The sequence below is a fragment of the Thunnus maccoyii genome, chromosome 10 (assembly GCF_910596095.1).
Source record: "Thunnus maccoyii chromosome 10, fThuMac1.1, whole genome shotgun sequence".
Lineage (NCBI taxonomy): Eukaryota > Metazoa > Chordata > Actinopteri > Scombriformes > Scombridae > Thunnus > Thunnus maccoyii.
In genome coordinates this window covers 19,912,897-19,936,357 of record NC_056542.1, presented here as the reverse complement: position 1 = coordinate 19,936,357, position 23,461 = coordinate 19,912,897, and the positions used below count along the sequence as shown (strand labels likewise).

Below are 23,461 nucleotides of genomic sequence, written 5' to 3'. Positions count from 1 at the left end.
ACACTCAAAGACAGGTCTGCTTTGAGCTTGTGCTTCTCCGCCAGCCTCAAATACTGAACCCTTCCCAAATACACTGAGCATACTGTAAATCCCCGAGAAGCCCTAAGGCTGAGAGGACAAGGACAAAGACAGAGAGAAAACACAGCCTGGTGTAACACTCAGAGGGAATGATGGAGCAATGAAGAAATTAAGAACAGAGAGCAACCTTGAAAAAGGAAGGATGTGAAAGAAATGTCTTTCAGAAAGCTCAATAAAATTTACTCATACTTCATGTCTAACTCATGACAAGAATCACAGGACCTCCTCAAGATAGGGAACTGTTAGAAGCTATTTTTGAAAATTACATTTTTGTAAATAAGTACACTTAAAGACAAAAAACTGGGGATATGCTGAGCTGTTCAGTAGGATTGGGACCTAAACAATCATGGAATTTTCAATCAAGCGATACTAGCCATACCTAATTTTATGATCGAGACATCGCTGAATAAACCTAAGTACAATGTTTCATGAAAGAAGCAACAACAGCTGCAAGAAAGCAGATGCTGTCCATGTTTGTCTTTCGGTAATTCAGACTCAACACTTTCTACAGCTGCTTCACAATAAAAACCCTCCAGGAAAATAAACAGGTGGTGGTTGATTACTCTGAATCAGAACTGCAGAAATCACTGGAAAAGCTTAGAATAAGGCCAAGTCTAACTTTTGATAGATTTTGTTGTTTTTTAGCCCTATCATCACATTAAGTATTGCTTTAGCTTCATGTTTAGCCTTGTGTAAGGTGTAGATGAAATTTCCATACCACTTTTTTAATAAGACACTGTTTATAAATGATTCCACTGTAAGTAGCAGCTTTCTTAATGGTTAATAAATCAATTAGTCATACTTTATTTAACCATTAGTAAGACCAGGTATTGGGTTGCCAGATTGTGAAAAAAAATCTCTCTGGGTGGCTTTTATCCTCTTCTAGCAGGATCTTTGCTTTGTCTTTTTAGTTCTTTAATTTATCAGGAAAAGCTTAAAACTATTATTATCTTTTAACATTAAAAACTCTTTATTAAAGACTAACAAATATTTGTAACTGAAGACAAAGGGGATTTTTCACAACCTGGCAACTCAGATGTTTGGGTATTAATGGTTTGTACCGCATCTAGAAAGCATTAGTTAACAATTTATTGGCCATTAATAAGCTTTTAGTCACAGTTCATGAAGCCATTATTATAAAAAAGCGTTATCAAGAATTTAAACCTATTTTTTACAGTAGTTGAGTAAGAACACACAATACTGTAACCACCAAAGAAAACCACATTTTCCTCTCAATAAAACCTCCTCTCAACCTCACCTTTCACCCAATTTCTCCCATTATTAATTCCTACCGGAACATATCAACCACAGGGGCACTGCAGCCACAGACATTTATTGAAACTAAAGAAACTAAACTAAACTAAATCTTTCTTCCCCATCTCTAAGGGGAAAGACAGACGGACAGACCCATCTTAAATCCTTCAGCCGGAGCTTGTGGCGCCACAGGGACTCACTGGACTGGGATAAATCCTCAGTTCCATGGCCTCAGCATTGAATGAGCCCGATCCCCCAAGAGCACATGTGCCTAACCAAGCCAACAGACAACCAGTGAAGCGAGGAACCCTCCTCTGAGAGGTAAAACCTAGTTAATTCATCTGCCATAATGACAGTCTGAGCCACCGCTGCATGTCTCCAAGCCACAGATGAGTCCCAATCAAAAGTCGTCTCCAGCTTTCATCGACAGATAAGGGCTAACAGAATCAGACACTGGCTCTTTATTCTGGCTCAGAAAAAGGAATTAAGAAGTCAAGTTGTCTGGGAGGAGTTTTTCCCCTTTTGCTGTTCCAGTCAGGAGTGAATAAAGCCAAGTTAGCCAGACAAACACATTCCTGTCTGCTTCTTGTCCTGGCAGCGCTACTTCAGACGTGACTGAGTTAGCCCTCCATGCTGTGCAGTCCCTCTGATGGGATTAGCTCTTAAAGACTGTGGAAAACAATTCCCTGCTCCCTCTCAATAAGGTCAAAATAAAGCATTGGTGTGTCACATCATGCACTGATAAGTCAGCCAACTATCCACCTGCAGGAATGTTTTCTAATATATCAGGAGCTTATACAAGGGATAAAGGCACAGGTCTGTTGTGGATAAGAGTAATGCAACAAATTAGGTGGGCCATTTGATGTAACCTTTCTGTGTTTGGAAGAACCTCCTCCCTACAATGTTAATATTCCCACTGGCCTGGTTCCACATCCTTTCTAAAGGGCAACAAATGGCTCCACTTATGGAGGTGGTGCAGAGGCTGCGAGCATCAGGTTACCTCTGCATGTGGATCACAATAAAAGGGACTGGACTAACAGGAAAGAAGCTATCTTACCACTCATTGTTTCACATGCTAAACACAGGCTATCCATTTCAGCAACCATGTTTCCTAAAGTAGAGGAGGGCCAGGACCCCAAGGGTATCAGGCTTTTCGTTCTGCCTTACAGCTCGTTCGCTCAGTTAATGAGAACATTAATTACATTCCACAAAAAATATCTCAAAAACAGCAAGAGCGTGTGTGCGCATTCACAAGAGAGATGAACAATCATGCATGTTTCGTTTCAAAGGTGCTGGTGTAAGGCAAATACTTCTGAACAGTGCTAAAATACCTCAGGGAGGTGTACAGCAAAATATTACCATTTTCTAATTAGGTTGAGACAAATTATAAAAGTTTGAATGTGTGAGCAAGGAAGATAAAGCAGGAAGGTGGAGTGCAGCACACTATGGGTAAACAAAGCTATCTGCAGTAAAGCCTATTAGTGCAGAGCGAGGGATCTCAGCATCAACAGGGTTCCATTGTCAGTTGTCTTATTGTCACATGACACCACTGCTAAGCAGAGTAATACCCATATTAACCACCATTCTCCTAATGCCTTTTCTCCTGTCCCCTGTGATCAGCCTACTTCCAGCCATAATCCCAGCCTAAGCTGATTCTTAATTACCCTGGCTGTCCGAGCAGACAAAGGCCAGGCCCGACCTGCTCTGAGGTCTCTGACACACTGTGTACTCCAACTACTCTCTGAACACATCATGGCTGCAAAGCCTGTTTCTATAGCAAATCCCTGCTGTTTGATCTTTGCAGTGCAATGTATTTATCATCAGAAGAATATGTCCTAAGCACGGTATGCTAATTTGTTCATTTGCATTTTCACACTGTGCAAGAATAAAGCAAACAAAAGCCCCATAATCCACATGGCTGTGATTTATGGAAGTTCAAAATGGCCAAAGGAGTTCAGCAAATATTTACATATAATCAGGTGGGAACAATCACCAATCTGCCCCTTCCACAAATACAAAACACACACCTGAGCGCTCGCCAGTGTGAATACAGACTCCCACATAAACACCCACACGCATACAGAAACACACACACACAGTAAGGCCAAGCAATAATTATCTGTATCTGAATTAAGCTCTTTGTTAGCAGCACCCTGTGGGCTCCCTGGACATTCTTGCATATTTCTGGCTTTGTGCTACTGCAAGACACGCAACAGTGCTCTGCTTTTGGCTACAGAAGGTTCATGCTATTTGAAAATGGCATGATAGTTTCCATCCACATTAGCCTTTCCAGGCCATTCCCTAAAAGATTGCCATTCACATCAAAATGCCAAAAACAACAGAGAGGCCTTGAAATCTCCTCTACTGGGCAGGCCTCTTGAGCCAGAAGCTTTACAGTAGATCACATCACAATCATGGCGTCAGCATTTGTGAAACGTTCCATTCTCCCAGGTCCACATATCAAACTGAGACCAGCGTTTGAAGAACCCTCGTTTCCAAAAAGGTCAATTTGCAGCGCCAGCTTGGCGTGAATGGTGGGCCGAAAAACAGATGAATTTTTAAATGTATCCATATTAGTGTGGACATGGCCTTCATCTAGCTTTAAAAGGAAACTCGAAAGACTCTGAGTCATTTCAGTGCCCACCTCAATCCACCCATAAGCCCCTCATCTCTTAGGGCAATCACCACCCCATTCCCATCGTGGCCTCACCCAGCTGGCTGAGTCAGACAGGCAGCACAGGAACAAACAAAGGTTTTTCAAACTTTCATGACGAGCTGTCTCCCAGGAACACCAGGCAGCTGAGCAATCGCCGGCCCAGAAGGACCCAGGAGGACCATGGGGGGACTATAGAGGGCCAGATTGCCCCGAAGGAAGGTTTGTCAGGGCCATCCTACCTAATCTTCCTCAGGTGAAAGGCAGATCACCTCTCTGGGTCACCAACAAATCTAAACATCAAAGCCATGTACTGGCATTGTGATGAACTGTGTTGCACCTGTTTCTGAGCAACACAATAATAGCACAGCAATCTGAGGGGAAAGGGCACATATTTTCTTAGTCGGGAGCTATCTCTCTTCATTAGTGTCCTGGCAGAACTGACTCACACACTGTCTAAATACACTAGACAGCGAATACAGTTTCTTCCCCTTTCCTTAAGGCAATTATACCACCTTGTCAAAAGAAATGAACAACAGGCTCTGTTTTCAATGAATCGGCTCTTAATGAGTGGCTTGAATCATGCATACTGCATCCCCTGACATGAGGGAAAAAGGTAAAGCGGGGCAAACCCTGAACTGCTTGCCCTGAAATGTCTGACAACGATACAAAGTGTAACAGCCAAGGGAGAAAGGGATGTTGTTTTATGAAAAGGTACTCGCAATCCCCTGAGCAACTGCTGAAATAGAGGCATGTCAAAGTAAGGAGGATTGTGATGGGAGGTCATGGAGGATCGAAAGGAGAGCTTCAAGAGGAAGAAGACAAGAAGAGGAAGCTGACTGTGACAGGCTGTGTCTGAGAAATCAATAGGCTCTGCTTTTGTTCTGTCTCATTTCAACACCTGAATCAGAACAGTGTCCACTGCCGGACAAGTTCCCAAACTCTCTTTACCAACATCACTCGACAAAAGCTTTTATATCAAACTGGCGGTCAGAAGCCAGCGTGCTAGTATACTATGCTCTCCTACACCGACTGCATTTACATTTAAACGTGATACTGTTACAGTACAATGCCCCTGCAGTCCAGAGTGGAATAAGGATTGCATGTATTCTGCAATATTAACAAAAATTACAAAACTGCCAGACTACTGTGTAATTTTCCCCGCATGGAACTGTGATGAAACTGCATGCAACATTCACATCTCTGTTGTAAAAAATCCACCCAACTCCAGGTTGGCTGATGTTTTCACTTCAACTAAAAATTTCATGGACGCCATGAAACATCTTGAACTCCTTGAAAACCCACATAAATGCTGTCCAGCCAAAAACAAGGTCTGTCCACATCATGTTATCATTATTATTAATGAGACTGCTTTTAAATCAAGCACCTCATACGTGTGATATCAACAGGTTTGAAATAATTTCGCTGACTGATTTACAGCCAGCTGGCACCTGTGCTACCACAGCTGCCATGACCTACCCATAACCCACCAGCAACAGCAGCTGTCACAGCTGAGTGTCACCACTGCGCCATGAGACTGTGCTGTACAGAAAGAGAGACAAAATGCCTTCAATTCAATAGCAAAAAAGGACAAGTGATGCAAGGTAGAAGCTGTATAACTGAACAGATACGGCTTTTTTTTTTTTTTAAAGAGCTCAGTTTTAGTTAGATTTCATGCTGTGAAGGCTTCAAATACTGTGCTCTTTTAAATCAGCACACTAGACAATATCCATGCTCTGTTACACTTTAATGCTCTTCAATTTCCACTGTCCTAATAAAGTTTATGGGAAACAGAGTCAGTCTAATCAGTATGAGATCCATCAGGGTGATAAGTGTTTGGGTTCATGGTTGGGTCTCTGTAAGGATATTTCTTCACCCAAAGGGACTGGCCAAACCAGAAATACCACTGTCCCTAGAGGGAAGGCATTGTGGCACAAAAAAAAAAAAAAAAAAAAAAAACCTGCATCCATTATACCAGCAGGGGAAAAAAATGTCCCTGAAGAGAGTGTTTTGACTTTTAGAGTGTCAGCGGTTCATATTTCACTGGGGGTATAACATGCAGAGAACTACAGGCAGCTCAACAACAGGTCAGATGTTGACACTGCCATCCTGGCCAAACTCTGAACTCTGACTCCGCCATTCCTTAAACACAACACCGCGACAGAAGGCCTGAAGAATGTGGCCATACATTTGTTGACACAGAGAAAGGTAAAGAACTAAAACACAGCCAGTGGGCTAAATATAAACTGCTCAGGAGGCTCGCTTTCCTCCGGGTAGGGATAAGGACCAGCCAACGCTCGCAGCAGCAGCCTTGTAGACCCACTTTTCGCAGTCTGCAGCTCACTACCTCAGGGAGGAAAACACAAACACTGAAACGGCTGCAACTCACAACCCTGCTTATTTCTTTGTCGGATAATTACACATCTGTGTCTGTGCTCAAGCTATGCAGTCTCTCTCTCTCTCTTCATATCCAGGCTATAAACACTGGCCCATCTGTGTTCAATGACAAATTTCCATGTCCATTATTCAAGTAAAACATATGCTTTTAAATGATAATGAGTATAATAGTCCTGTCATTTTAGACCAGTACATCAACAGGATATTTTGCAGCTTATTTGTAATACATACAGCCTTCTTATGGTAATGAGACACTCTGGCTCACTCTTTCATGTTTGAGAGGATTTCTACTTTTTCCTGTCCTTTGCTCTGCACAATACTTCTAACATTCCACTAACAAACCCAGCTACTTGTATTACGTCATGCAAGTCCTGGCTGGCTGGCTGGCTGGCTGGCTGGCTGGCTGGCTTGCTGACTAGCTGGGTGGCTGGCTGGCTGGCTATTTCACACTCCTACATCAAACTTGCTGGCCACAGGCAGGATGCCACTTTGATCAAATTTAAGTAAAATGGACTTGCCGGAGTTTGAAAGATCAATACCACATTAATAACACCTGGCTGAGGGAGCTGAGAAGCCAACACTCCGGCTGTTACTGTGGAGTAGAAAGGAAGAGACAGGCCAAGGCAGGCCACTGACTGTAAATCTCTCAGTCTTGGCATCTCTTCCAGGGTGCTGGAAGGTGTCACAGTAACCCTGAAGAGTACATAGTGGCGACAGCTCCAGACCCTGCTAGCATCAGTGTCAGGCCTGAGTCACTTCTCAGCATGGCAAGACTTCAGAGCCTGATTTCCTGCGCTTGTAGGCAATGATGCTAATGAACAAGGATGCTGATTAACATGCACACACACAAAAATGTAAAAGCACCACATTCATAAGGTATACTGTGTTTTCATCACCCGTATGCTAAAACATCCACTGCAGATGACACAGAGTGCAAGTTTCAAATTAAATTAGTAAGTGGTCTTTTGGTACATCGCTTGCAAAAGAGATGGAATATGCTTAAATTATATTTGAAGAGCCTGTCCAAAAACAGCACAAAAATGCAGTGACCATGAGAGGAAAAGTAAAAGATTCTTTGCCAAATGTTCAGTCAAACATGGAATGGAAGAACAAGAGTGTGAGCATTTAGTCAAAGTGTTTGAGGAAGTAAGTAATACAGGGCATAACTATCATCTTTTTCACCTTAATGCTAATGAAAACATGCATTGGTGAGCTGTTGTCATGCTAATTTTCCATGTTTCTCATTTGCTAATGTTTCATGGTCGTTTAACTCTTTTCTAAAGACAGAAATTCATTTCTTGGTCTCCCACTTGTTGTTCCTGCAGATTCCTGACCCCTGACACTTACAATAAAGGAGACCTTGACAGGATAATACGTGTCATAATTATCTCTAATCTGCCCAGTTTCCCTCCGAGTGGTTCCTTTCAGAGCTCTTTGTTGGCCTGCAGAATTGGCCACCAAGACTTGATATGAGGGAGCGAGGGAGCGCAGGCGCACGGTGGAGAGCTGGGCTCAGTGGCAGAGGAGGCACACTGCAAAAGCTTTTGGGCATCACCCTGTACTCAAATGCAACAACCTGCTCTTTCTCTGCCTCAAAAACATGACTCCCAACCTGTACTTAACCTTTCTGAAGAGCAAACAATCCTCCGCTTGAGTAGGCCGCAACTCACTCCTTAAACAAAAAAGAAAAACAGTTGGGACCTTTTTGCAGAGAATTTAGAAACAGAACAGTAACATGTGATAATTAAAACGAGGACAGCAAAATGCTTAGCGGGATAATTTAAGCAAAACAATCTCTGCAGACTCAGCACAGCACAAACTGAGGTGAGATGCATCGCAACAAAGTGAGAAATGAGACCAGCTCAAGACAGAGGAGGCCCCAGATTGGACACGGCAATGAGGACCAATCATGGCATCACTTGGCATCCTTGAACACGTATAGTACATGGATATATTTCATCTTCTAGACTCGTGAGATGAGTGTGGGCTGGCTCCCTTCCACACAGCCCCACATTACAATAGATCAGAGACAGAAACGAGAAGAGACAGCCCACAGAGCAGAGGACTCCTCTCATAAGCACCCTGTTTAATCACACACACATTAGTGCTGAGGGCAGAGCGTCCGGCAGAGCCGAAAACAAAACATCCTGACGCTCCATCTGAATAAATCCCTTTGTCATTCTCAGCTCCTCTCTCTCCCTTTTTCTTTCCGCCCAGATCCCCACCCTCCTTGTTGCAAAGTTTTCCATCTGCTCTCTGAATTACCGCCCATGATCCCGCAAAGATGGAAATCAACCAGCCTTTTCAGGAGAGGAGACAGTCTGATCTAGGCCCAATCCCCCCCCCCCCCCGCTCCCTCACCCTCTATCCACAGATGGTGGCCTGGCTCCTGCAGGGAACACTTCCACTTTGTGGATTTTGCTGTAAGTCTGTGGTCCAAGGCAACATTTTCTACATAATGGTTCCATTTTTTTTCCCCACCTGGCTACAATAATTCAAAAATGCATTTTTCAAACTCTTTTTTCCCCCATTCAAATAGATGCCCTATTATAGTGAATACATCTGATGGACTCTCAAGAATCAAAATGTAACAGCTACAAATAGCTGCAGTGAGATTAAACATACAACCATTATGATTACCCTTTGCAATAAATTGGTACAGCAAGCACGTTTAAATTGTGTACGGACAACTGTAGCCATGTAAAAAATAGATTTGTCTTCTTTTTTTAAGTATCCTGTTTAGTCTCTTTAGTGCCTCCCTTATGATCTGCTTGCTACATATATCAGTGTCACCTGTTAATATCTGCTCTATCTTCTAATATCTTTTTCTGTTCATACATGCTGGTGGTCCTGCAGTATATATAATGTTTCCCAGTGCTGCTGGTGTCGATGCAGTGTAAACTTGAAGCCCTTAAGTATTATTCATTCCATGCCATGCTTTAACTAGACAGTCTGGGCTCCACAGTCCTTTTCATCTCACTCCAAGTGTTATCTTATTCACTGAAATAAGCAAAAAGGATATATTCTGCCTTAACTTGAGATCAAACTGGGAAATGATACATGAGACACGGGATAATTACACCACTCAGTCGACAACATTTGCTGCTAATAGAGGAGACAGATGGTAAGTGAGCATCCATTCTATTTCCACAACAGAAGAGGAAAAGAGTGTCAGAATGGGCTTTACACCATAAAAAAAAAAAAAAAAGAAAAAAACCACACCCAGAATTGGACTGGACTTTCATGTTCATAACCTCTTTGTATCTGAGCAAATATGTGAATATGATTTTTTTTTTTTTTTACTCCTCTTATCACCCACACTGCAGTCAGTCCAGTGCAGCAGAGAGCCTCCATATTTCATAGCCTCTAATAATTTCACTTCCCCTGAACTGACAGCCTGGACCGACCGCAGCAGGAGGAAGAGTTATGGAAAATATGGATTTGATCGGGTGGAAAAAGGCAAGAAATCCCCAACGGAGCGCAGAGCTTTAACTGTTATTAAGCATTCAAGGTTAAGGTGTGGTCCTCACACAATCAGAGCCATAAACGAAGAGTGTTAATCAAAGGAGACATTCTGAGGATTGTGGGAGTCAAGGCTGCGTTTATGCTCCTCCTATAGGATGAAGCATGAGGGAAGTCAGGCCAGGTGATCAGTCATGTAGAGGAGAAGCCACAGAAATTGGCAGTGTTGAAAATTGGCAGTGTTGACTATTAGCAGCTAATGGGAAGGTAAAAGCGCAGATGGCAAGGCTCGCAACACTCCAGTTAACTAACTAAAAAACCGACGCTGTGTAAATTTTTGTTGACAGACACTCTCACACAGCCTTAGTGAAGCGTCGCTGTTCCATTCAGCTCTTTTAATTACCTGTGTGTGATTTAATCCTTCATATGTCTCAGCCCATTCCTCTTAATGATCTGCTCCATTCAGCTCGTGACAATACACATTCTGCTCGCAGGGTTTTGTTTGTTTTTTTTGGCTGTTGTTGTTACTTCTTTCACTTATATTAATAAGTTTTCACATTTCTCATCATATAGTAGCACAGGCAGGGAAATATATTAGTCACATTTAAATTTGAAAAATATCCAGTCACTGTGGTGTCACTATAACAAGGCTTTTTGTACACGCGTGTGACAAGCACTGTGTGGTATTATTATATGGTGTTAAAGCAGCCTCCAGTGTTAATGTTACTGCAATATTACAATGGTTTTATGATCTACATGGGTAAGATTGTGAATGTGTGAGTGTGTGTGAGTGTGTGTGAGTGTGTGTGAGTGTGTGTGTCACAAAGACTAGCACAGGCCCAAGTCCAAAGTATATCATAATAATTACACAGCATAAATGGTAAGAATTCAGTAACTAAAAGCAGATTTTAAACCATGAAGGTCTGTGTTAAATTCACATCAAAGATATTTATTTTGACCACTCCTTGTGTCTCTCTTTCCATTTCTCTGTCTCGCTCTGATAAGTGGCTGATTTCAGTTTTCATTTATCTTTCTGGAACACTACTGCAAAAATGACATGCGGGGGAAAAAGACAGAGTATACTGCTGGGAAACAATTTGAGAAATTGCATAACTATGATAATTTTTTATCTGAAAAACACATTCTCATCATACTACAATCCAGCTTGTTTGCTCACAAAACAGAAAAGAGGACTTTTACGGAGGGAAATCCTTCTCTACAAACCAATTAACATGAAATATGTCATTTCCCTCATCTTAGATGATTCACACATCGCCACAGTTAAAAGCTCCATCCTGTAATAGTATTACGAGGATATGATTTTAAGCATTACAAATCTAATCAGAATGTAAACTTTCAAGGAGTCACACAGCCAATAATACGCAACCCAACACCAGTATGGAGCAGCTCCAGGTTTTAGTCTCTGGATGTCATCACAGATTGGTTCAGGCTGTTGGGATTTGGGAGATCCGTGCTCACACATATTGATTGAATTGTCTTAAGGTATTTGGAGTGTAGAGGATGTTCAGTTTGAATGAACTGATTTCTAACTTTGGCTCACAAATGTCAAACACCTTTTAAGCTACCTGGCGCCTTTAAATATGCGTGAGCAATAACAAATACCAGAAGCAGCTTAGCGCAGTAAATTGTGTTGTTTGGGGAAATAGGAGCTTTCCACAGAACACCCAGACGCAGTATATATCCTAATAACACACATTATTCGGCAGGAACACTGGCTCTGAGAAAAGTTAATTCTCCCTTTTACAAAGTTAATATGGAATTTGTTTTTATATTCTGCTGAAAGCATTAATATTGTTCCATTTGTAAGTCACGGGAAGCAGCAGTAAACCGCAGATAAAGGTGTTTGGGAACAGAGGCGCAAAGTTGGCATCCTCACCAGACTCGCTCCGCTTTTGCTTTCAGTGGAGTTTCATCCAAATGTAAAAACTTTCCAACTGCGTTTAGGAGATCGAGATGAATATGAGCCTTACCTGTTGGCCCCTCGATGCCATCGGCGTAGATCTGAACAGTCAAAATCAACAGAAAGGCGCAGGTGTTCATCGTGAAGCGCTTTTAGTCCACTTTAAACGTGCAGAAGAAATCATTTCATTCAGTCCTTGGGGTCCGGGTGCGCAAGTTGTAGAGCCGAGCCCATCTATTCCTCCAATTCTCAGTGAGTGGAGTTTCGGAGACACTGAGAGAGACAGGGCAGAGCTAGTTCTGCAAACTGACGTCAGGGTAAACAGTTCAGGGGAGAGATTTCTTTCTCAAACCCACTTTCCTTCCCAGCCTCCACGACTCCACAAGGACGCAAAGTATGAGCCGGGCGACTCCAAGCGGCCAAATTCAGCAACAACAATGTGGTGTTCAAACGTCGGCTAAGCAAAACCCCAGACTGTGTGTGTGTATGATCTTGTACTTCTGTCTTTGTGAGGACCAACGGGAGTTTTTTTAGACCTTGAGCGTGGGGACATTTTTTGGAAAAGGTGGATATTTTGGCTCATTCGCTTCTTCACAGCTATTTGAGATTCATGACTTTTTTAGGGTTAAAATTGGTAAGGATAGGTTTAGGGCTGGGAAATATATTAATAACCATGCATATTCACACTGAAGGGACTAATCTCCATTTTTAGGACAAAAAGCCTGTCCCCACGAGGTAAACCATTACATTTTAGGATCAAGACTTGGTTTTCATCATGATAATGGTTAGGGTTAGGGTGGGTTAGGGTAAGGGTTGGGGTTGCATTCACTTATGTACAATAAATAAATGAATAATGTTCTTCTAAATAATATTTTTAAAAAAAACGTGTGTGTGTTTGTGTGTGCAGATGCCTTTTTTTTTTAATCTCACTGGGCCGTTTCTGGTACAAACACCGACCTTGTGGGGACCAGTAGTCCACATGGGGACCAAAGTTCAGTCCTAATGAGGCAAAACATCATTTCTGAGAAAGAGAGTTCAGCTGTCCACAATGAATGGAAGTCAATGCAATGTCCTAACAAGTATAGCTGCGCGACCTTGCGCGTGTGTGTGGCTATGACTTAAGTCACTTTCAGGGACACACACCAGACTCAAGACCAGCTGATTGAAGACAGCTTGTGCAATTGGTGACAAAAGACGTGTCCCCAGTTGGTAAAATGCTGATTTTTGGGTGGGAGGTTAGAGTTAGGTTAGGTGTAGACAAATAGTGGTTATGGTTAGCATAAGTCTTCAAGAAATGAATGTTAGTCTATGTAAATATCCCAAAAGTGATTTAAGTAAACCTATGTGTGTGTGTGTGTGTGTGTGTGTGTGTGTGTGTGTGTGGACACAATGACAAGGTGCTAATATATTTCTCTTCCTTTTCATCCATTTGGCTTAATTTTAATGAGGAATTTCTTAATCTTCACTCCTGACCCAGCCTCCCCTGCACCCAGCAGCACAGGTACAGGATTATCAGTCTGACAACAATGGCTACAGGTTGAGAAAATACTCATTATTAAGACCAGCTAAATGCCCTCGTACTGCATATGGGCTATATTTTTATAACACCTGCAATTTCCCATTTCTGCATGAACAATGATATATCCATTCTTGTGTTAAACTCATTTTAAAATATCAGTTATCTGAGACCCAATTAATCCAGCTATGTATAGTGTATACTAAGAAAATTATGTTTTGTCGTATTAGCTGCTGAGTTTAGTCATATTTTCACATGCATATTCACACAGGACAGACAGATAAGCATGCCTTCATGCCTCCTCATGACAGGTGGAAAGCATATTTTTCCATAAATTTGATAGTCTGTCGTGTTGTGTGCATTGAATTTGTATTTGAGGAGGTTACTTTTTTTTTTCCTCTGCTCACAGCTGGCCATGCTTGTTGGAGAATACGTGTCAGAAATCACTCTTGGATTTTATGCAAAGTGCAAAGTTAAATGTCAACATGTAACACAGGTGTAAAAGCTGCACAGAAAGACTTGAAAAACCACTCTGACTTTGACATGGATAAATATTTGCCAGTGTCTCTGGCGGTCCTATATAATGTGTAAAAGTGTTATAGTATTCGGTTATGAATTCTTTACACTACTAGTTGTATGCTGCAAGGTGTTTTCTTGTACTTAATTACAGCATTTCATGGCTCTTGAGATTCATCTTTGAAATGAAACATCTTGCACAAGTGCTGATGTTGCACACACCCCTGCATGAACTAAGCTGGTGTTAAAACATGGCTGGACTGGCACATTTTTCTAGGGCCCCGGGAAGCCCAATTGGATCAAGATGCCATTATGCAGGCTATTCATCATTCATTTTGTTGTTGTGTGTGAACATTAAAGATGTGGATTCAATTACAGGGCGCCAACAGACACATGTAAGGCTTCCAACATGAGGGCATATCTCAGTCTCTAATGTTGTTAGCCCTGAATGACAGATGACAGATGGATTGCTCAGCAAATTACTTAATTTAACCAAAAGACTGCAACATATGTCAGGCTAACACCTGTAATTACACCTGCTTGATGCATGGCAGCCATTTTGTAGCCTGGTATTCAAGACACAGAGTAGCAATCTATTTAAACTAGGGAATACTTTGGCCTGACCCCATGATAGTTCAATTTGCAGTAAACTTAACAGGATGTAGCAAAATACTGTTCATATTCAACAACAGGATGGGTGTCAGCGGGGATGCTGACAGCTGCACTGCGATAAAAGTCATTTCATCGAGCATTTTTATCAGCTGCCACTCATAACCCCTGACAAACAACTACATCTGTGCATGAAATGTTGAGCATGAATTTATAATAACATATTACAGTTCTGAGGGAGGCTGACAAAGGCTGGTTATCAAACCATCAATGTCTGTCACACAGCTTTGGCATGCAGTGTGGTCCTTAAAAGGTAAATTAACAGTGAATTACACGGGGCAGAAAATTGCGGCTATGCTGCTTTCTGTGGGTTGAAACTTTAAAGCATGGTGCATTTACACACACTCACCAAACAGTGATGTCGCAAGAGGCAGTTTTCCATCCATCGCCATGAAGAAAATTCTAATTTGACATCAGTGATTGTTGTGTGACTGTGAGGAGCAGTATAGCAGCAGTTTTCTCCACTGAGTGATTAAATGTTGAATTATCCTTTAAATTCATTTCTATGAGTGAAGTAGGTAATCATATAACATCAGAGAAAAAAACTGTTCAGACTGCACCAATTGGCTTTCATGTTAGCTGAACTTGACTGTGAGAAAAACAAGATAAATTAAACAAGATTAAGTGTCTAGGCGACACTTGACATAAATGAAAAATAACGATGTATGAATTGACTTTTGCGAACTTAGCTTAAACACTGTTAATGTTAAAACTTCAAACATAAAGGATTTTATTTTTAAAATGTGTTCATTATTGTACAGGGTCATTCTGGACCGTTAGTGCACTTCTCACCACACTTTGATGTGTATAACATATTTTCCAGCTTTATAAATTTTCTATAGTAAAAGGAAGGGGAAAAATAAATTCACAAGTTTACATATTTGCAGCACATGTTAATAAACAGCACCCTGTTTAAAGCAACAGCACATTTCAACAGTCACAATAATTACTAAATATATGGTTTTCATTGTCAAAAATTAAGAATCATCTATTCTTCAGGCAGTGAGTGTCCGGTGCATAGATCTCTAAAAATATAAGCCTGAGTGAAATATATATATAAATCCAAATGATATAAAATTCAACACACAATTGTAACTCACAAAAAAGTATTTTCTATTACAAATATCATTAGAAACTTAATTATAAAAGTATAAGGTAAAACTTGTCACAAACACCAGAAAAAATTGACAACTACTTGTACACAAAGGAAAATGCTGTCACCACAGACCATTGAAGAATCAAAAACTAGATTTACAGACATCTAAAAGGAGTATTAAAACTGAAATTTAGAAATATATACTCAGAGTACTGTGTCATGGTTCTTGCAGTAGACAAGCAAGAATTGAGTGTTTTGAGATTGTTGGAATCTTATAAAAGTGTGTCCAAAATGGTCATCTAAAATGTGCAAAAGAAAATAGCCTTTAACACCACTGCAAGTAACTGCAGTATATAAAAATGAAAGTACAGTTTGACAAAGTAATAATGTTTTTTAATCGTTTCCTCTCTTTGAGGCTTATTTTAGTCTTCAGGCACATTCCCTCACTTGGTCCTACAGCATCTCCTTTGGGATCATCTCTCTCACTTAATTTTATGTTTCTTTGATGCCTTTTTTCCCAAAACCAACTTTTCAGTATCATACAAGCTCTCTGTCTCCTCTACTACCTCATTTCTAAGGTGAGGGTCTTCTTGAATCATAACAGTTCTCTGTCTAGGCTCTTTGTGGATCCCTGAGGTTTTCTCTTTCTTCACCATTTCTTGTCCCAGCCTGTGAACCTTCTCCCGCTTCCCCGTCTCACAGAGCTCATGCTCCATCTCCAGAGTGGTACTTCGGTCGTCCCTGTCCATCCTGCCACCTGCAGCATGATGACGCTGGCCACCGGAGGCGGAGAAGTGGGTGAAGTGCCGAGGGTTCATGGTAATCTGAGCGAAAGATGCCGCAGATAAACCCAAAACAGACCGAGGCTGGATCACAGGGCTGGTGATGACAGGTGACAGCAAGTTTTGAGTTTGGCTGTTTGACGGGTTGTGACGTTGAGGTCGAAAGTGTTTCAGGGATGCGTGTTTATGGGAGGCATTTTTAACACAAGCCTGCTTCCTCCGTTCCTCAAAGATCTCATCCAACTCTAAGGAGAAACAGGATAGTCGTTAACACAATCCAGCAGGATATTACTGTTTGTACTGTATGTTTCCTTCAACAGCTTTCTCACCATGAACACCATCATGGATTTTATTCTCTTCATCCTGGATGCGCTTCTGGTCCAGAGCTTGCTTCACTGAGTCTAAAATCCCAAACATCTCACACAGGGAATTAAGTATGATGGCATCTGACAAAACAAAACAATCAAAAGTCAGCTACAGTACAAGGCTTGAATGATAAATATCATTCTTTATCAATTTGTCCAGAACAAATTGTGCAGGATTAGAAATCAATGTTCATGAATTTCCTTCTCAAACCAAATTTGGCTTGTACAGCCTTTATTGAAAATCATTTTTAAATTTGATTTGCTTTTTTTTTTCTTGACTTATCAAATCAAAACAATTCTTTCAATTCTTTTCACAGCCCAGTGGTTCAGCGTGGGTCTCACCTGTCTCCTGCAGGTTGGCCTTCTCGCTGCGAACCTCCACTCCTTTAAGAGTGGCTAATAATTCAGTCTGGAGACTGGACAGGACCTCTCCCATCAGCCCAGAGTCCGACACACCCTTCCACAGGCTCAGTATTCCATCTAGACACAGTCAGATAGGCAGGACATTATTATGATATGTGGGGAGCTCTGTGTATATTTGTCTTTTCATTGTATGAGGGGGGGGATTTAAAAATGACAGTGACAGCAAAAGAGGAGAAAGTATAGGTAAGATCATAGAGGTGATTTGTGTATGTATGTGAGAGTATGCATTCTTATGTGCGCCGGGGAGTTGGACAGTAAAAGAGATTTGACACAATGAGTAGAAAAGCAAAATAAATAAGAAATGCAGGATAAAGGAGAAGGTGAAGGGAAGCAGGGAAAAGTCTGGGAATGAGATTTGAAGAGAGTCAAAGGACTGACAGAGAGAGTGATAAAGCAAAGAGTGAAACATAGGAGGGGATGTCAGGGTTGGAGAAACAATAGAATAAGGATATGAGGACATAGAGGTAATGGAAGGGTGCAGTACTTGGAAAGAGGATGTTAAATGGGTGATAGAGGTAAAGAGGAAAGAGAAGGAAAATCGGTTAGAAAATAGGTGGTCTAAGATTGGAGGAAAACTGAAAAATGACTTGGGATCTGTACAAAATTGAGCCAAATATAAGCTGAGTATATCTGAATGATAAAATGTCAGAGGTGCTTGATATCTTATCTTGCAAGAAACGCGTCCACTCACACGTTTGCTTAAATGTCTGTCGAGATAAATGCAATATGCCAGATGAAAATATATCCAAATCCCATGTGCAGCTATCTGAAGCTAAATTCATCTATTCTCCCATGTCTGGAACGTGTAATGGAAAGAAGCACATTTCTGGAGATAGAAGAGTGTAGTTATAGGCTGTTTACTGAGAGTCGTTTATTTGTTTCAGGCCCTAATGCAGTTTGTGCAGTGAGGCACTGCAATTTGCCATTCACACAATGATCCATAGAGGCTATTTTACCTACTGTGGTCCCGCTGGAACAATGCCTAATCAGGTCACCTTTAAAAGCCCTTAAATCAAAGTTTAGATCCTGGCAAGAAAAAGCCGCACTTAGAAATGTCAGCTGCGTCAGATGGTAATATAAAGGGACATGACTCTCCCTGCCACTGGTCAGCAACTTTTTAAGGCCAGTCTGCAGGAATGGCAGAACATCCCGCAACTGCAGATTCAGAGGTTCATTGACTCAGTGAATCAGAGGTGTCAAACAGCAGCGGCTGCAAGAGGGATGACGCAAACCACTGAAGGACTGTAGGACGACTGATAGTAATAATAATAGTTGTTAGAGTTTTCCTGTTAGTTTTAGCCATGGTAATGGCGTGGCCCTAGGGATAGCAATGTCAGTCTGTCGGTTGTTCCGCTACATTGGACCAGACTAAAAATACCTCAAAAACCATTGTACGGATTGCCATGAAATTTGGTACAAATATTCATGGTGCTGAGAAGATGAATCCTATTGATGTTGGTGATCCGCTGACTTTGACATGTTTGGTTTGAACTGAAATATCTCTTGGTCGGATCGTTGTGAAATTTGGTACATGCATTCATGGTCTCTAGAAGATGAAATATTAGTTGATTTTTTTTTTTTAATTTTAATTTGCTCAGTACTTTTGAGTTAATTCAGTTTATGACCAAATACCTGCAAAACTAATTCACATTCCCACCAGCCTCAGCTGTATGTTGTGTGTAGGGCTGAATCAATGCTAACACATGAAACTAAGATAGTAAACATTATACCTGCTAAACATCAGCATGTTAGCATTGCCATTGTGAGCATGTTAGCATGCTGATGTGAGCATTTAGCCTCACAGAGCCGCTAGCATGGCTGTATTCTGTAAGTCTAGTTTATACAATGAAAGTTGAAATTTCAGCCTGAATGCTGCATTTCTTTTATAAGTTTTTCTTTCCCTGCCTAGTTTTCACAAACATCTGTATATCCTTTACCAGGTGTGTCAGCCCTCTTTCTCTTTGCAGCATGTCCATTGGCTGCTGTGGGCCGGGCTGGACCAGGGCTCCACTCTGCTGTTGTACTAAACTTATCTTCCAAGGGCTCCTCTACCTCTGCTGCATCATGTACAACCTCTCCTGAAATGAAAGAAAAAAAAACATATATTGTAAATAAAGGGCATAAACATCTCATATTACAAGTGAACGTGAGTAGGCAGAGGGAAGACTGATAAGCCAATCCAGTTGTTTCTCTCTTTTTCTTCAGTTGTGTGAGAAATAACTCATGTTTCAGTATTGAAGATAAATTATATCCAGGTGGTTTCTTAAATTTATTGTCTGCATCATCTCAATGGTACAACAGAACAAGAAGCCTAAACATATGTGAGAGAGAACGCAGCAAACTTTAAATGCCAACTGAAATCTACCTGTCAGGGGAGGCACCTGTCCTCCAAGAGGGTCAAGAGCCAGACACGATGGGCTCGGCTGCACTGACGTCCCTGGAGGAAGCCGCGTGCTGTTGATCAGCACATCAAATTTAGTGCTGCGGCAGGTGTTGCTGCACACGGTCTCATGCTGGTAGAAATCTATCTGGCCGGAGTCCATCATTTTTCTGCATGGGGAGAAGCAACTTTAAAAAAAATTCTACCAGAGTATCCAAGAAAATATTTTGTTACACTGCTGCTGAGAGGTGTTTAAGTATGGATTGGATTTGTTGAACAAGCGCAATAGCTTCCTGGAGGTTTGCTTGACACAAAGGCCTCAAGAGGAGTAAAGATGAAAAGAAAAGATATTGCCTATTGAGTTGGTGTATTGACTCACACTAACAACAAGTGCAAACACGATAAAGGGGTGAGAAGTATCACTCAGCAGCTTGATGACATGTTATTTGATGCCGCTGCCATAATAATGCTGCTTACCGACTACTTAAGGAATGTACTGGCAACACAGCACAGACAGACAGACACAAACTCAACACAAGTGCAAATTATAGAAGTGAAATGTGCTGTTATGGCATTAGATTGAGCAGTTTTAAGTCTGACTCTTTAACCCACAATGCAACAGAGTACAGTGAAGGAAGGTCGTCCACACTGACAGTTAACCTGCATTAGTCTCACTATCAGCTATGACAAAGAGGAAAAACACACAGACAAATGGTGTTTATTTTACTTTCATCAGTCTACCTGAGCATAACCCCTCCCAGTCTGATGGCCCTTTTCCAGTCCTTCAGGGTGGCTTTTCCTGCCAAGTTAACAAACTGCTTTGGACTGATGAGTTGGTCATTAAACTGTAAACAAAAGACAACAAAGAATGTGTTCCTGTAAATACATAAAGAGAGGAACAAGACTAAAGTGGCAGAGAAAATCTGACGATTCTACAGTATTAATAAATTTATAATTCCCCACCATTTGATCACACTAAACATATGGCATGGACTTACTTTGACACATCTAACGTTGATTCCGGGACACACAAACTTCTTAAACAGTAACACAGCTCTGCTTGCTCCACAGGTGATGGGGTAGCCATACTCGACCTCCTCTCCTTCTGCTTTACTGTCATCTAAAGATTACAGGCCAAAAACATAAATCACAGTCACCTGCAGCAATGCTACAGTATGCACTGTGTTTCTGTACATTGCAAAACAGTTCACATCAAAGTTCATTAAAGTAAAATCAGGAGAGCGTGATTGTTTTGTGCACAGCATTCACAAAAATTCCCCCCTGGGTGCTGATGAAAGCAGGAATCATGCGGCAACAAAATCATCATCAGTCAATCATCGCATCCCAGGAGGCTCATATGAATATTCTTCAGTAATTTGTGTTTGTTAAATAGCGTAGCTTGAAGTATAACATGAGAGGTTGATCATCAAAGTGCATAATATAATTGCTGTATTAAATAAGTTGTTGATTTGACATGTATTTTTGTGTAAGAAGTGAAGGGAAATGTCTCAGTGTTACTTACCATGGTGAGTCTCTATGGCCAAGACTGTAGTGCTGGTGTCAACACTGTCATCATTTACCCTGCAGAGGGCAACAGATTGTCACATATGAAAGAATAATCATTTCTTGCTTGCAGAGAGTTGAACAGCTCTCAATTTATCTGAAAAATACTTGTTGATAAATATTGTATTTCTAACCACTGTGTGCTTTTCTCTGTCCCTTCATAACCTACTGCTGTATTTTTTTTTTACTTGCGCTAGTCTTAAATTGAATATAAAAAGCATTGATGTAAAATGATTTCATAAGATTTGCTTAATATGATAACCTCCATATTACCCGTGCAAGATGGGCTGCAGGTGCAGGATGACTTGAGTCTTATGGTTGTTGCCACTGGACTCCCCCTCCTCTTCCTTCACCATCATGAGATCCCCTGAAGACACAGTGACCTCAGCACCCGCCATCACCCCTCCTCACTGAGCTGCACGCACACAGGGCCAACCACGCATGTTAGCATCCAGATCACACACATGCATGCAGTGATGCTATTTAATGCACACACAAGTCAATGAAAGCCTCCCCCAACAGTGTCTTCTGGCATGCAACTGTCATAGAGATTAATCCATACTGGGCTTAAAATGACATAATCCTCACATGAGCGGGCCTTGTTTCTTATATCAGTTTAGAGAATATACATTACCGTATAGATGATGGGACAAAAGTCTATACTTTTAGCTAAAACTTGGGTGGTTGGGCCTTAATTGTAAAGTTGGCACGGCAGTAGACTAGCCACGTTGGTTTCAACAGGTGAAACTGCTCTGTCATAAACGTTTTTCATTTATTTAGACTGAAATTATTAAAATCAAATCATATCACTACTATGTTATGCAACCTTGTTGCATTTGGATCACTATTTTTTTTACCACAAATATGATACCACAAAAAGACCTGTTCTGGCATGGCTGAACCATGCTACAAAGCAAATTTCAATTGATTTACTTCGCTAGAGAGTGTTAATTGTTTGTGTTTTTGTAATCAAATCTACCAAGATAAATAATGAAGTACAATGTAATAGCCTTTCCTTAATGCACTGGCAATGCGTGTGAATGTATAAGAATGCACATACAGCACATAAACTCAGTGTGGATGGGTCAAATGTGAATAAACTGTTCACTATACAACAATCTGTCGTTACGAATTAGAAAAAGGGAAATGTAAAATGTCATGTAAACATTACAGCCTACTGACTGCACTAATTAAAATATGATTCCTCCCACAACACTTTCTTTCAGTCCCACACAAGCAGCAGCTAAAGCGTCAAATACACTGAGCGACAATATCAACAGCACAGAGAGAAATGAAGGAGAAATTAAATTACAAACTGTCTATTATTCCGAGTTTGAGAAACAAAATAAGCAACCTTTCCATACAAAGAGAAGATTACAAATTGGTCAACATGTCCACACTATCAGCAGCCTTTGTTGGATCACCAACTCCGACACGGACAGTTGCGTGCCTTTCTCACACTCCCTCACCACTCAAACTGACGTCTGTCGGTGCGGCAGCACGCACACCACACAACAACGGTGCGACGGCGCGCGCGCCATAGAGAGCGCACAAAACCCCACCTGGTCTACACCCAAACTCTAAAAACACACTTTAAATCAACATTATCATAGTTTTACTCACCGTTTTACAACAGGGGACAATTCATCCTCCGCTTGTCAGAGAGGTACACGAGCATGCGCCGTGCTGCTCTTATACTTCCTGCAGTGAAGGCAGCATTTGCCTGAGAAGCATCTGTCCCGCTGTCACGAGAAGCGGTTAGTTCGCACGCGATGTGCAAATCGGTCAAACTGCTCTTATGTGAGACTGCACGGCTTGGGTTTGAGCGCCTCTGAGCCATGGCAGTAAATGGTGCTGACAGATTTCAAGACTCATAAAAATGTTTTTTCACCTCAAAGTGAATAGTGATAATGTTTTTTTTTTAATGGACGGCTTCCTCGTGGTAGGTTATAGGCTAAACACACACTTAGTTTTCTCATTTATAACTCATATGAGGCCTAATTGGGTCGGTTTTATTCATGCAATAAACGCTCCTCAAATCAATGTTGTGTTTTTGTTGTTGCCTGTATTTCACCAGAAGGGGGCAGGGTTTGCTCTTAGTTGGAGAGAAGAAATGTTAAGTGTGTCGATAACTCACATAGACAAGATATTGTGATGAAGTACATTGACATTTAAACGCAGCGTTTCAACCCTATGACACGGTGAATTAATTAAATAGTCTCTGTATAACAATATAGCTGTCTGAGATCCAGGTTCAGTGTTGCCGTCTATGTAAAGAAAGTAAACCATTAGTGTGACCGCCACCGGCTGGTCTCAGATCAGCCTACTCCTTCAGAACACCCTCCCTAATATGGGAAAGGAATGTTTGGGATTCGTTGATTGACAC

General features: G+C 41.3%; 2 protein-coding genes across 5 annotated transcripts in view; both read right to left on the bottom strand.

The window, feature by feature from the left end:
* ptprub (protein tyrosine phosphatase receptor type Ub) overlaps positions 1-12,288 on the bottom strand; it is a 168,343-nt gene extending 156,055 nt beyond the window's left edge. Inside the window, exon 1 of one of the 2 annotated variants that reach the window (XM_042423347.1) lies at positions 11,836-12,288. In XM_042423347.1, coding sequence (XP_042279281.1) covers positions 11,836-11,905 — 70 coding nt within the window. In that variant the 5' untranslated portion in view covers positions 11,906-12,288. The remainder of the gene's footprint in view (positions 1-11,835) is intronic. The other variant, XM_042423348.1, reaches the window with a different exon arrangement.
* Positions 12,289-15,176: 2,888 nt separating this feature from the next.
* Positions 15,177-23,361, bottom strand: LOC121905829 (glucocorticoid modulatory element-binding protein 1-like). 3 transcript variants are annotated; one of them, XM_042424360.1, is made up of 10 exons: positions 22,699-23,361; positions 21,349-21,490; positions 21,035-21,093; positions 20,511-20,632; positions 20,254-20,357; positions 19,498-19,682; positions 19,070-19,210; positions 17,052-17,189; positions 16,674-16,790; positions 15,177-16,589 (listed from the first exon to the last, which is right to left on the bottom strand). In XM_042424360.1, the coding sequence occupies exons 2-10, from the start codon at positions 21,471-21,473 to the stop codon at positions 16,045-16,047; spliced, it is 1,536 nt and encodes a 511-aa protein (XP_042280294.1). In that variant the 5' UTR covers positions 21,474-21,490; positions 22,699-23,361; the 3' UTR covers positions 15,177-16,044. The 3 variants fall into 3 exon arrangements, with proteins under 3 accessions (XP_042280294.1, XP_042280297.1, XP_042280295.1); XM_042424363.1 differs by lacking the exon at positions 22,699-23,361 and adding an exon at positions 22,545-22,606; XM_042424361.1 differs by lacking the exon at positions 22,699-23,361 and adding an exon at positions 22,430-22,530.
* Between the last annotated feature and the right edge of the window lie 100 nt (positions 23,362-23,461).